Raw genomic sequence first — 12,984 nt, forward strand, 5'->3', positions numbered from 1 at the left:
GATAGTTTAGTTGGCCAAATGCAGCTTCAGAATGTAGCAGTGATGTCCTGTTTACATGTTTGTCTGACCCCATTGAAGGATTTATTATTTCCAGAGTTTTTTCATTCCAGTGCTTTATGTTTTGAGTATGGCAATGTATTTCCTCTGGCCTTCTCCCCTCTCCTCTCATTGCCAAAACAGAGGGTTTCAGTTTTATTTCTGAATACTGCCATGTCCCTATAATAAGTAACACTCTCCCATGCTCCTTTCTAGTTTTAGCACACGGTGGCCACGCATTCCCCTACAGTCCCAGCCCAGGAGTGTGGCATCAGCTTTGTCCAGCAGCTCAGAGTCAGGGAGCAGCAGTGACTCAGAGAGCTCCTCAGGCTTGGAGACCCGCCGGATTGTGGGAATCAAAAGGCCTGGCAAGCCCCTGGTGCACGATGGGTCCAAGAGGCACCGGAAGGACCCCGATCCATTGGAGATCAGGGCCCAGTCTTCCAGGGACTGATGCTGCAGTCTGTCAGCTGGGACTCACTGCTCAGCGTGTTCTTGGAAACCTTGGAACGCTGAATAAAAAATGATGTAACTGAGCAGTGGTGAAGCAAGGTGCTATTTGGTGTCCCCTGGTCATCCTGACTTCAGAGGATCACTAATCTCATATGCCACTGTATTATTAAATGGGATGGTCTCTGCCATTTAAAAGCAGAGCATTTTAAGTCTCTCTCCATTGAATCCTCTCAACTTTGTAAGTGCTGTCTAGTTGAGCTGGCAAGTCTGAAAGGAACAATCAGCCTAATTCAGTCAAAACACATAGAGGAGATGTCAGGGGGGGTATCTCTGACCACAGAAGGTACCATGTACCATAAGGAGGAGAGAGAGACAGTGCTGCAGTTTATTTGCCTTGTTGGGTGATTTGTCCCAGGGATTTTAGTTGCTGTAATTACCCCTTCACTCAGCGACAAGGGGCTGTGTTGGAGGGATACCTTTTTTGCAGTTTCCTGATAGTCTGGGTGCAAGTGTTGGCTCCAAGGACAAGTCCTGAGACTTGCTCCTACTTGAAAAGCAACTTGTGTGTTGTTGGCTGATAAAGGTGTGATATCTAATGCACAATGAACTGAACAAAGTTTCATTTCGCTTTGATTGAATCCTCTGTATTAACAAGTTGTCTCACACTTCCAGGGGAATTTAAAGAGAATTGGTAGAGGATGTAACTGAGCCTTAAAAAAATCCCTACAATGTATATACACCATATTCACAACTTTGCTTCCCATCTCCAGAGCATCAAACCCATCATTTGAAACCCAGAAGAAAGACATGCTGCCCCCACCACAGCCAGCCGTGACTCCTGCACATCCTGCACCAAAGCCAACAGACATGACCCAAAAGATACAGAGCTGAGACACAGCTGAGAGCTGCAAGAGACACAGAGCCGAGGCTGACAAACTGCCTGCCATGGATTACCCCAAGGATCCTTTGTTCACCAAGCACTGGCAAGTGAAGGGAAATTACACGGAGCTGTCAAAGAGCATCAGAGTAGGCATCCAGGATAACTGGTGGGATGTTTCCAGCAACCCGTGGGTGCTGTGTGATTTTCTTTAGAAACATACTCTAAGATTAGTCAGGGTTTCAGTACTTGTAGGAAACTGTAAAGACAATATTAGTGTGAAAATAAAGGTGTTGATAAAAAGAAAGGATGGGTTGCTTAAAAATAAGAAACATGCAGTTTTGTCTGCAGCCCAGGTTTAGGGATTTATAGCTTCTTTACAAAATTGTTCATGACCCTTGCAGCTGGATCTTTGCATTTCTGGGTTCTAAAATCAATTCCATGGCTGTTTACCAGTGGCTTGGTGTGTGTTCTGTGTTGTCCCAGGCACAGTCTATTGACCAGGCGCTCCCCCTCTCACCTCCTTCCCCAGCAATGTTGTTGTTGTTATGTGTGTGTTAAGCCAGACTTTGCACAGTGTATTAGGTGGCTTCTCATTGCTTGCTTTTCCTTGACACTGTAGTCAGTAATGGAGAGTCAGCAATTGGTGTGTGCTTAAGAGGGAAATAAGTGGGAATGGATATCACCCATTCCTGCCTTGGCTAGTGGCCATGAAAAATATGCTGCTTGCAGCCTTCCTGCTCTTTTAGCCACTGTGCAAGGAAACCTGCTACTGAATTTCTCCATGCTTGGGAAAAGTTTATTGGTACTGAGCATTATGAGCAGCCAGGTGAGAAGCCAAGTCTCCATTTCCATTCTTGATGGGTTTGCTGACGAAGAAGGTGAGAGGGGGAGAGCCTAGAGAATAGACTATGCCTGGGACAAATACACAGTTTCTCTTGAAATTTAAGAAAGCCAGGCTTTGGAATTGGTTTAGGCCTCTCTCTCTAACCAGCTTTATCTCTGTGGTTTTTCTGGGATCTGCAGGGCATGTCACAAAGCCTTTTCCAGTGCCTTCTTTGCCGGACGTCACCTCCGAGCCAAGGAGGCCTCTACTCAAGTTTGAAAAGTTTTTGTTTTACATCCCTTGTCTGTAGTTCCTGAAGACCAGGCAAGGATGGCCCTGCAGCCACTCCGGCTCCTGCTTCTTCAGGAGCACTTCTTTTGGGAGGACAGAGAGAGGGAGGGATGTGTGAGACCTGCCCTGTTGGAGCAGCACTTGCTAAAGGAACTTGGCTCCTGAGCAGCACTTGAATTTTGGAGTCCTTGCTGGGCACGTGACCAGTATTTGCCAGTAGCAATTTCTAGAATTGCTGCTCCTCTTGTTATTGTACAGTTTTGTTGTTAAAACTGTTGTGTTCTCCTGTGGTGCAAGCAGTGGTGCATCTGTAAAAGCTGTAGAGGGGGTGCAGTTCAGCCTGTAACCTGCCATCCCACGTGGCCTTTGCAGTGCCATTTTCCATAAAACACAAGGCTTTGTGAGCTACTGAGGATGAAGGGATGCAGTGCCATGATCTGTTGGCAAAGTGGCAAAGGAAGATAAGCACGATGTGCAGTAGGAAGGCTGTAAAAAGGCTCACACTGATGAGGCAGTTGCTGAAATTCTACAGGCTTTGCAAGTGCCCTTTGAATCAAGTAGCTGTATTTGCTGAGTGTCCTCTGTCAGATGTGCCTGTTGTATGAAAGCAACCAAAGGTTTTCTCTCTCCCTCTCTTTTTCCAGAGATCTTTGCCAAAGTCATCAGAGAGACCCGTGCTCTGGTATTGACCAGGAGCCTGACAGACCTGTCACACTCCACCAGGCAGGGATTAGTGACTGAGACTGGAAGAAAATGTGCCTGAATTGTTTCTCCAGGATGTCAAATACCTCCCAGTTTTTTGTAGTTGTGAAGCCTTTGGAACTTAGAAACTTAGTTAAGCTTTTTTTTTTTGAATTTTTCAAGAAAGCATCTTGAATTTTTTTGCACTTCTGAAAACTTAGAAACTTGGAAGCTTAGTTTTGTTAGTTTTTTGAATTGTTCAAAAAGAACTGTAGGCAAAACTAGAAACAGCTTAGTTATTTTTTTTAATTTTTGAAAAAAGAACCTGCAAGCAAAAATATTTTAAATAAAGTTCAAGTTTTCTTTTTCCATTGGGAAAACTTTGCACTGTGTTTTTTTCAGGTAGTGCTTTCACCTGCCTTTAAAACGACAAAGTGCAATGAATTGTCCGAATGGGCCAATGTATTGATGATCTATGCACATTTCTATTATGAGTAACCAACAGGACAATAATCACACATATTGCTGACAAGGAGATCTGCCTCCAGAGGTTATTAGGTGACATCCCACAGTCTGCAGTAGTTGTGTGCCCAGAAAACACCAGAGGAATGTTTTCCAAGCTCTGGCACACATCCACGCCCTCAGCACTGGAACTGAGTTACTGAGGGTCTTGCTCAGTTTCAGCCTTGGAAGCCTCAGACTGGGGTGGCAAATGACAAGGGGTGTTTGGGAACAGCTCTGTCTGTCTCCTGTGATGGAGGGATGTCACTCATGGGCTCCTGCTCAGAAATCTGCTGCAGAAGTGCATGTCCCATGCTTTCTAACAGTTCCTCCAGCTTGCAAGAAGTGCAAGTACCTGCAGAGCACAGCTGACGTAAACCAATCTACTGGCAATTCTGAAGTACTCTTAGAAAGCTGAGACACTTTGTAATTTATTTCTTCTCCCCTGTCTCAGCCATATTTTTCCTTTCTTTTGCCTTAGAAGCACATGAACAGGGAGTCACTAGGGGGGTTCCACAGGGCTCCATCTTAGGCCCAGTGCTCTTCCACACCTTCATAAATGACTTGGACACAGGGCTGGGAAGGATACTAAGCAAGTTTGCAGACAACACAGAACTGGGAGGAGCTGTTGTCTCCCTCGAAGGCAAGGAGGCCTTGTAGAGACACCTTGACAAATGAGAGGGCTGGTCAATCACCAACGATATGGAGTTCCATAAGGGAAAGTTCTTTTCTATGAGGGAAAATTCTGGATTCTGCACCTAGGATGGGACAACCCTGGATTTTCAGACTGGGGAATGAGATGCTGGAAAGCAGTGCTGTGGAAACGTACCTGGAGGTCCTGCTCAATGGCAAGTTGAATATGAGTCAGCAGTGCCCTGGCAGCCAGGAGGGCTGACCGTGTCCTGGGGGGCATCAGGCAAAGCATCGCCAGCCAGTCGAGGGAGAGGATTGTCCCGCTCTGCTCTGCACTGATGCGGCCTCAGCTTGAACATTGTGGCACTTTTGGGCACCACAATGTAAGAAAGATATTAAGCTCATAGACAGTGTCCAAAGGAGGGACAGAAGGGCCTTGAGGGGAAGCCGTGTGAGGAGCGGCTGAGGGCACTGGGTCTGTTCATCCTGGAGAAGAGTAGACTGAGGGGAGACCTCATCGCAGTTACAACTTCCTCGTAAGGGGAAGAGGAGGGGCAGGCACTGATCTCTTCTCTGTGGTGACCAGTGAAGAACCTGAGGGAATGGGCTGAAGTTGTGTCAGGGGAGGTTTAGGTTGGATATCAGGAAAAGAGTCTTCCCCCAGAGGGTGGCTGGGCACTGGAACAGGCTCCCCAGGGCAGTGGTCACAGCTCCAAGCCTGACAGAATTCAAGAGGCATTCTTAGGCACCTGGTGTGAATCTTGGGGATGGTCCTGTGCAGGGCCAGGAGTTAGACTCGATGTTCCTTGTGGGTCCCTTCCAACTTGGCATATTCTGTTATTCTTTGTGCCCAGAAAAAAGCTTTGAGAAGGCCTATCTTTTCATCTGACGTCTAATACTCTTTACTCCCCAACAGTTCAGTTACAGACTTTGCCCGGTGCAGTGTGGGGGCCTTTGGAAGGAAACAGATGTTATACTACTTCTCTCTTACCAAATCCTGGCTGGTTTGTCCTGAAAATACTAAACCCTAAGACCCCCCCCTCCCTCTAGTGAAGGCCTGACTATTTGCCGTTGACCGTTTTGTCCTTTTCTGTTCAGTAAACGTCCACCCACGGTGCTCAGGGAGCAAGTTAGTGCGTGTGGCCTGTTGGTTTATAGCCAGTGCTTCACATGCAAAAGCCCAGACTTAAAAACCTCTAGGCAGCAATCTCTGGACTCTGGTAAGTTGTGCAGTGATAGAAACAGCCCATAAAAGCATCAGCCTTGAATCCTTTTGTCTTTTTGTTGGCAGCCTGAACCACCAACTTCTATTAAGTGACACCTCGTCAAGTGTTATTTTATGGGAGGGGTGGGTGGATTTCTTTAGCCACTGAAAGGCTACAGTATTCCTCAGGCTGAAGGTGGGAGGAGGTGAATGTCTCCCTCTGCTTTGCCCTCATGAGGCCCCGCCTGGAATGGCCCCCAGCTCTGGGGCCCAGCACAAGCAGGATGTGCCTGTTGGAGCAGGGCCGGAGGAGAAGGCCTCAGAGGGCTGGAGCACCTCTCCTCCACAGCCAGGCCGGGAGAGCTGGGGCTGTCCATCCTGGAGAGGAGTAGGCCTCATTGAGGCATTCCAGTGCCTGAAGGAGGCCTGCAGGAAAGGCAGAATGATTTATTATGTGGGCAGAGACTGATAGGAAAAGGGGGAATGGTTTTAAACCAAATGTGGGGAGATTTAGATTAGATACTAGGGAGAACTGTGAGGGTGGTGAGATACTGGAACAGGCTGCCCACAGAAGCTGTGGATGCCCCATCCCTGGAAGGCCCCATTCCAGGACAGGGCCCTGAGCACCGTCATTTAGTGCATGGGGTCCCTACCCATGGCAGGGGGTTGGAACCAGGTAATCTTTGAGGTCCCTTCCAAACCAAGGCATTCTGGAACTCCGTGAGGGTGTCCTGTTACCTGGACATGAAATGTTACCCAATGGTTGCCATAGGGACTCATGGACTTCCCCTCTAGCTTTGGGCAGAAACTGGTGACTTGGGAATGGGAATATTGGAGTGAGGGGATATTTGCAAGCCATTGGGATAGGCTTTTCCTTGGTGAGGCAACTGGTAAGAGATCAGAGGTGATGTCTTTTCCTTGATGCGATGCACTCAAGTAGGAATGGCCCACAGCACCATTCAATGCATATTCCAGCAGTTTGTCATTAGCTGGGCCCTCTACCTCAAGGGAATGTGTACAGCATGGTACCGCAAAATTAGAATACCCTCTGATTCTCATTTTGGTGTTTTTGTTTCTGGTTTTGTTTTTCTGTGTGATATACATTCCCCTATGTTAAGTGAATCTTCTGCTAATTCCTATCTCCCACAAGCTGCTGTCATGGAACAGAACTATGTGAGGAGCTCAGCCACCGCTCCTCTTGTGCTGCCACTTGTGGAAGACAGGGCTGGTAATGCTCTGTATGGACTGTTGAGGGCAAAGCTTGAGTGAAATGTTGGACACGTTCCTGAAGAGAAGAGAATCAGGACACCATTTGAATCTTACCTCACCGTATTCCACCATGGCAGCCCATTTCATTCCTCTGCCATCTCTGATCTTGATTCTAACATTCTGTTTTTCAGCTGGTGAAGAATTCATAGATCTCACAGGTGAATCTTCCGAGCCAATCTAACTGGCGATAGTTCTGTTGTGGTAAGCAGTGAATGGCACCCTTCTCTCCATCCTGCAGTCTCTTGTGCTCCCAGACCTGTCTTCTGGCATGTGACTGAGCAGCCTGACCTCAAGGGTCTGATTTACCACTTAAGACAGAGTTCCCTGTCAACTCCAAATGCACTCATGAACACCTCAGCATGTCTATCACTTGCAGAGGGTGGAGAGTAATCTAAAAAAGCTTGTTGCTTCAGAACTCAGGGAGAACATTTACAAATCATGGGTAATGTTAACAGAAGGAGATGCCATTTAAGGCTGAAGCTATTCTAGAGATACCCAAGACATAGGCCAGTGATTTAAAGAAAAAGCAAAGGAGAGGACAGGAAGTCTTTGACTTCACAAATATGAAATGTTTAGCTGGTTTGAGGTACGCCTGTCACTGCGGTGCCAAGCACAATTGTAGTGGATTGGGGCACAAACGAGTTCTGTTTATTACTCCAAGAAGTCTGTAAATAAGATCCAGCCCACAGTGTAGTTTATCCCCTCAGTTTTGGGATGCCACTGCTGCCTTGTAAAGCAGAAACATTTAGCAAGAATAGGAAAAGGCCTCAAGCTTTTTTACAAAAGAATCTGCATGACCCAGCTCAAGTTCCACAAAAATAATAGCGGACTTGGGGTTGGGTTTTTTCTTCAGCAGCAGTTCATCTAAAACAGAGTGCTTATGGCTATCACAGCTGAATTTGCCTATTTGAGGGAGAGAGAGGGAATGAAACACCTACAGCCCAAAACCAATTAGGGAATTGAAACAGGGGAGCAGGGAGGAGAGGCTTCAGGTGGCTCCTAAGCTACTTCCATTTCTACCCCATTGCAGCAGCAGGACTAAAACCAGCAGCACCCACTTGTTTCCAGAGCAGCAGATAATTCAGTAGCGCTACCAATGAGTGACACTGAAGAGGAACTAAGAGATAATAATGGGTATGTGACAGATAAAATGTCTCTAAAATCTAGTTTCTGATACACGGTACAAACAGGTTTTTGCCAAGCTTTTGGGTTCTGTTTGATTCTGTGTGAAAATTTTTGAGCTGGAATATAGAGGCTTGCCTGGAAAAGAACTAATTAAACAGAAAAAACCCCACAAAACAAAAAAAACCTCCACTGTGAGAAATAAAAATATGGATTTTTATAGGCATATCACGAAGTTGTAAGATATTCAAGTCTCAGGCTGGGACTAGGTATCAGGGACTTTTTCGGCCTGATAAGGGAAATATAAAAATTCCTAAAAATTAAAATTTTGGGGGGCCATGTGAGAATTTTGTACACAGAGATTTCTCTTCTCTCTTTGGGCTAAGAACAAAGGAAGATCCATAATTTTTGACAGAGGATGTCCAGTGGCCAATTGGAAAGAAGGAAAAGCCCCTTTTCAGAGAAAAGAAACCTTTTTAGGCAAAAAAGAATATATTAAGCTTATCTGAAAAGGGTGGGGATTTTGTGAAACTATAAAATGTATGGAATTTTAACCAAAGGGATCTTTCCCCCAGAAACTCGGTGCGAGAAAGACCCAACGCGTTGAATAAATTCTTCCTTGTTTCTTTGTTCCCTGAGTTTATGCCGTCTTTCTAAATTTAAAAAGAGGGATATTTCCCACACCACCAAAAAACCAAACCAAAAGCATCAAAATCCAGTAGGAACCTTTCTTCTTTGTTCATAAAGGCATTATTGAATGTATCTTGCACTATGACTTGAGATGCATTGAAATGCTTGCAGTACATAATAGTTCTTGGAATAATTTTTTTGCTGGGGTGGGATGATGCTAAATCTGAATAGGGAATGTTTTCATTTCTGACATTTTATGTATTGGTAACCCTTGATGCACAGTAAAATTAGTGGCTGCATGTTTTTTTCTGGTTCTGTTCTCTGTAGACCATGGCCAACAGGTCCTGTTAGTTCTCCAGTTTGGGTGGATATGAGCTCAGAGGTAAAGATCCACATGTTGTCATCCTTTCTGCTTTGTCGGGGGGAAGGGGCAGAGGGGGAGCTGTGCACCTCAGTTGGCTAATGTGGGGTGCTATGGGCAGCTGGCTTGAAGCACAGACCTTGCTTTGAAGCTCCAACTAGCACGTCACTCCAAGTCACTTCTTCGTGGTGTATGTAGAGGGGGAAACCCTTGCCAAGATGGCACTCTAAGAACTGAGGGTTCCTTATTGTTCTAGGAGTAACTGGCAGATACTCGAAGTTCTATTTCCCTGGTGCCAATACAGCAGCAAACTGGAATTCTTTACTCCCAATCACCTTTCTTCAGCAGCTGTTCATTTAACACAAAGTGTTTGGGGCTAACACAGCTGAATTTGCCCCTTTGAGGGAGAAAGAGGGAAAGTAATACTTTCAGCCCAAATCCAATTAGAGAATTGAAACTGAGGAGCTGGGAGGAGGGTCTTCCAATGGTTCTTAAGCTGCCTCTGTTTTCTGCCCTTTTGCAACAGAGGCAGCAGAACCAGTAGCAACCTATTACTTGTTTTCAGGATAGCAGCTAATTGACTACTAGTTCGAGTGTACTTAACCAAAATAGGAGGTTGATAGCATTCTTCCCCTGTGCTGTTGTAACTGCTTCACTGAGCTGGTGCTGCACCAGGGGTGCAGACCAAAGTCTAATTGTATTTTCTTTTCTCTCCCTTCCCATATGCATTGATGAAGCTTCCTGAAGGTGAGTTGACATTTTACAGTTGATAATGGAAATGTCTTAAGCATAATTATTATGTTTTGTTTGTCTTTTTCAACAAACTTGAGGAGCAGGAATTGAAACTGCATTTAGCAAAAGGAAAGTACGATGGTAAAGCCTCTGTGCAGCATCTTAGAGAATGGATCCAATCTGCATCTGATAGCCACTATCAGACACACTGGAAAATCCCTGCAAATAAAAGTTGTAGCTGAATATTTATGCAGAAAGGAACTTTAATTTGGGGACACTTTCTGTAATTTTAATTGATTAGTGCTTGATTATTGTTACATGGACTCTGGAGTTGCAGAGTTGCCTGTGGTTTCTGAGAGTTAAAAAACAAACAGTATTTCTTGACCCTTTGGATGCTATAGACCAGGCCATTAAAAACTGATCTCCTTTGAACTTGGGCAATATAACTCCATTGTCAAGTTACCTTAACTCAGGAGAGAGATGATGACAATTTCTAAGGAGACTTTAAACCACTTTATAAATTCCGAGGACTGTTCTTAACAAGACTCATTTGATAGAAACTGCCTTTGAGTGGGGAGGTTTGGTTTAACACAGACAAAAAGAGTGCAACAGTTTAGCATCATACAGCAACAAGGAAGCACAACAGCTCTGGAGTATATAGTTTTAGATTTAAGCATCTCTTCAATCTCTTATGAAGGTTTCTGGAGAAAGCACTCTGTGTTTTACCAGGCCTTTTTGTTGTGTATGTGCTACGTCACCATGCTCCTTGGAAACTTGACTGCAGTCCTCTCTCTCCACTATCACACAGCAATTGTTGCCCTTCCTGGCCATAGGATTGCAGCAGACACTTTTAGTAAGAATGGGGTGAGGGACCTTCCCTTTACAGGGCAGCTTTATTCACAGGTAGTGTAAGTCTATAGAACTTATACATTGAGAATGTCTTGGGTCACCTTTTCAGCTGTTTGTAGGGTGAATAGGGCAAATGCTTTGTGTTGGTCCATAGCAGAAACATCTAGAAAGTGTCTGGAAGGCTTCAGCCTTAATATTTGGGAAACGTGTTTGTTTAAGATTGCATTTAACCCAGGTCAATAGAGTTCATTTAAAATAGGAACCATTACAGACTATTTATGATAATGCATTTGAAGGATAGTTCCGGGGGAAGAGAGAGAGAGAGAGAATAAGAATTTTAACTTGTCAAAATTAAATTACAGAGTATATACAACAAATGAGAAATCTTTCACTAAGAAACCATCAACAGCCAGACGGTTCTGTACTGAGCAGAGATGAAACAACAGTCAATGATGTGTATGGGACTGCTACGGCATCTAAACAACAGATATCACCAGAAGAGCAAACTGCAAGATTGAAGTATGTATTCCTTATGACCTACCAAACACTGAATTTGCTTTTTAAAAAAATTTTTATATAGATTGGACTAAGTTATACTGCAACGACCTTCACTTACTCTACTTATTTCCCTTTTTCAATGAGGATAACATCCTGTATTGTATGATGATCAAATGATACCATTTGCACTTTAGGAGAAAAATGCAGCCCAAGACAGATGCATAGCTTTGCATACAACCTTAAAGATGGGCGTGGGGGTATGGCAAGGAAGGGAGATAAGTCACAGGCCGTAGCTCACAATGTATTGTCATTTACTTTTTAAGCCAAGCTCTGGTAGTGATGTTAGATACAGCAATACTTTCATTGGTGTGGATGAGGCTTGGCATCACGAGACCAGCAGGCAGCAGCCGGGCAAATTCTCTGCCGGTTTTAAATAAAACTGGTGTGCTTTGAGCCTTTTGGATTACTGAAAGGCAACACAGGAGAAAATATTAAAAAAGGAATATTGTGTTCCTTTGGTCTCAAGCTTCTCCGTTACAGAATGCACCTTCCTGCTCTGTTCAGGTGAGGCTGAAAGAGCTCAGAGCTGCAGCATTTAACACTGACCAAAGGGTCCTTCCTGGGGCTGGAGCTTGCCAGAGCCATCTGCAGTGTTACTCTGTAGTGTCAGACCTCATTCCCTTCTGGGGTGAAGAGTTCCCAGAGGATAGCTGGATCCTTCAGTTACAAAGCTGTTATTGATGACCTGTTGGAGGTTAATGCTGTCATACATAGGCTGCCCAGTGCTGGAGACTGCTGTTAATTCAAATCCCAGAGCAGGGCGGCTGACTGCATCTTTCTCCCATTGAAAACCAAGATGCTGTTTCCTTTAGGACAGGGAGCTCTGAACTCCTCATTACACGCAGCAAACTGAGAGAGTTACAGATTTGCAGGGTTCTTCAAAAGAAATGCATCATGGCTACTCAGTGCAGTCAGATGATTATGTGACGTTTTATGTATCAGTAACCCTCAATGCCCAGCGATAGTAATGGCTGCTTGTTCTTTCTGGATCTGTTCTCTCTAGTCCATGGCCACCAGGGACTATTTGTTGTCGAATTTGCATGGATTTGTACTCAAAGGTAAGGATCCACATGTTGTCATCCTTTCTGCTTTGTGGGAGGGGGAACGGGGCAGAGGGGGAGCTGCGCAACTCAGCTGTCTTATGTGGGATGCTATGGGCAACTGGCTGGAAGCACAGACCTTGCTATGGGGCTCTGAAAATCACTTCTTGGTAGTGGATGTAGAGGGAAAAACCCTTGCCAAGATGGCACTGACAGATCCTTGGGTCCCCCATTATGCTAGCAGTAACGGACTGATTCCAGATCCTTTAAGTCCTATTGGCCCGGTGCCAACAAGAGCAGCAAACTTGAATCCTTTCCTCCCAATACATGTTGTGGTTTCCTTTCATCCAGATTCTGCGAAGCGAACGACTGATTTTGGCAACCCGGTGCGGCCATATCTTCTGCAGTCAATGCCTCCCTGTTGCCATTGAGGTTACCGGGGCTTGTCCAGCCTGCAGCAGACAACTCACTCACACACAATATCATCCCATTTATTTATGAGTACTTCTGTTTCTCAGCGCAGATTCAGATGGATTTTGGTGAATAGGTGGCGGAAAGATTTTTTGCTTCATGTATACAGTTCTCGTTGTATACAGCTCCATTTTTTCCTGAATTTAATTCTAAATAAATTGTTGATTTAAGTATGGTCAAGTCTGTTTGCTCATCTATGTTGGACTCAGCTGGTAGACCGAAACTTCTTGTAACAGGTGGAAATAAAACTCTTTGTTGGATCAGTCAGAAGCATTCATTCTTTTCATCACACTGAAGTCATTGATTTGGCAGAGAAAAAATGCTAAAGGCATAAGCTTTGTAGTTCTTGGGGCAGTGTGTGTGTTGTGTGGGGAAAAGGAAACAGACGCTGCTTGGGCTGCAAGGACTTTTATTTCTCAGGACAGACTCAGCTGGATATTTTGGTGAAAA

At 44.9% G+C, this 12,984-nt stretch overlaps 2 protein-coding genes across 8 annotated transcripts in view; both read left to right on the forward strand.

The window, feature by feature from the left end:
- Nucleotides 1-1,411, forward strand: part of LOC135412763 (AF4/FMR2 family member 1-like) — a 30,522-nt gene extending 29,111 nt beyond the window's left edge. For both annotated transcript variants that reach the window (XM_064651611.1, XM_064651612.1), the window contains one exon: nucleotides 253-1,411. In XM_064651611.1, coding sequence (XP_064507681.1) covers nucleotides 253-490 — 238 coding nt within the window. In that variant the 3' untranslated portion in view covers nucleotides 491-1,411. The remainder of the gene's footprint in view (nucleotides 1-252) is intronic.
- Nucleotides 1,412-5,156: 3,745 nt separating this feature from the next.
- On the forward strand, nucleotides 5,157-12,708 carry LOC135412761 (E3 ubiquitin-protein ligase RNF4-like). Of its 6 annotated transcripts, XM_064651605.1 has the most exons (9): nucleotides 5,287-5,302; nucleotides 5,397-5,518; nucleotides 6,903-6,972; nucleotides 7,802-7,905; nucleotides 8,851-8,905; nucleotides 9,622-9,631; nucleotides 10,828-10,984; nucleotides 12,027-12,081; nucleotides 12,415-12,708. In XM_064651605.1, exons 4-9 carry the CDS (start codon nucleotides 7,868-7,870, stop codon nucleotides 12,562-12,564), a joined length of 465 nt encoding a protein of 154 aa, XP_064507675.1. In that variant the 5' UTR covers nucleotides 5,287-5,302; nucleotides 5,397-5,518; nucleotides 6,903-6,972; nucleotides 7,802-7,867; the 3' UTR covers nucleotides 12,565-12,708. The 6 variants fall into 6 exon arrangements, with proteins under 6 accessions (XP_064507678.1, XP_064507674.1, XP_064507675.1 ...); XM_064651608.1 differs by having other exon boundaries at nucleotides 5,157-5,518; nucleotides 6,903-6,929; XM_064651604.1 differs by having other exon boundaries at nucleotides 5,172-5,518.
- The last annotated feature ends 276 nt before the right edge of the window (nucleotides 12,709-12,984 follow it).

Source organism: Pseudopipra pipra, chromosome 4, assembly GCF_036250125.1.
Source record: "Pseudopipra pipra isolate bDixPip1 chromosome 4, bDixPip1.hap1, whole genome shotgun sequence".
NCBI classification, from domain to species: domain Eukaryota; kingdom Metazoa; phylum Chordata; class Aves; order Passeriformes; family Pipridae; genus Pseudopipra; species Pseudopipra pipra.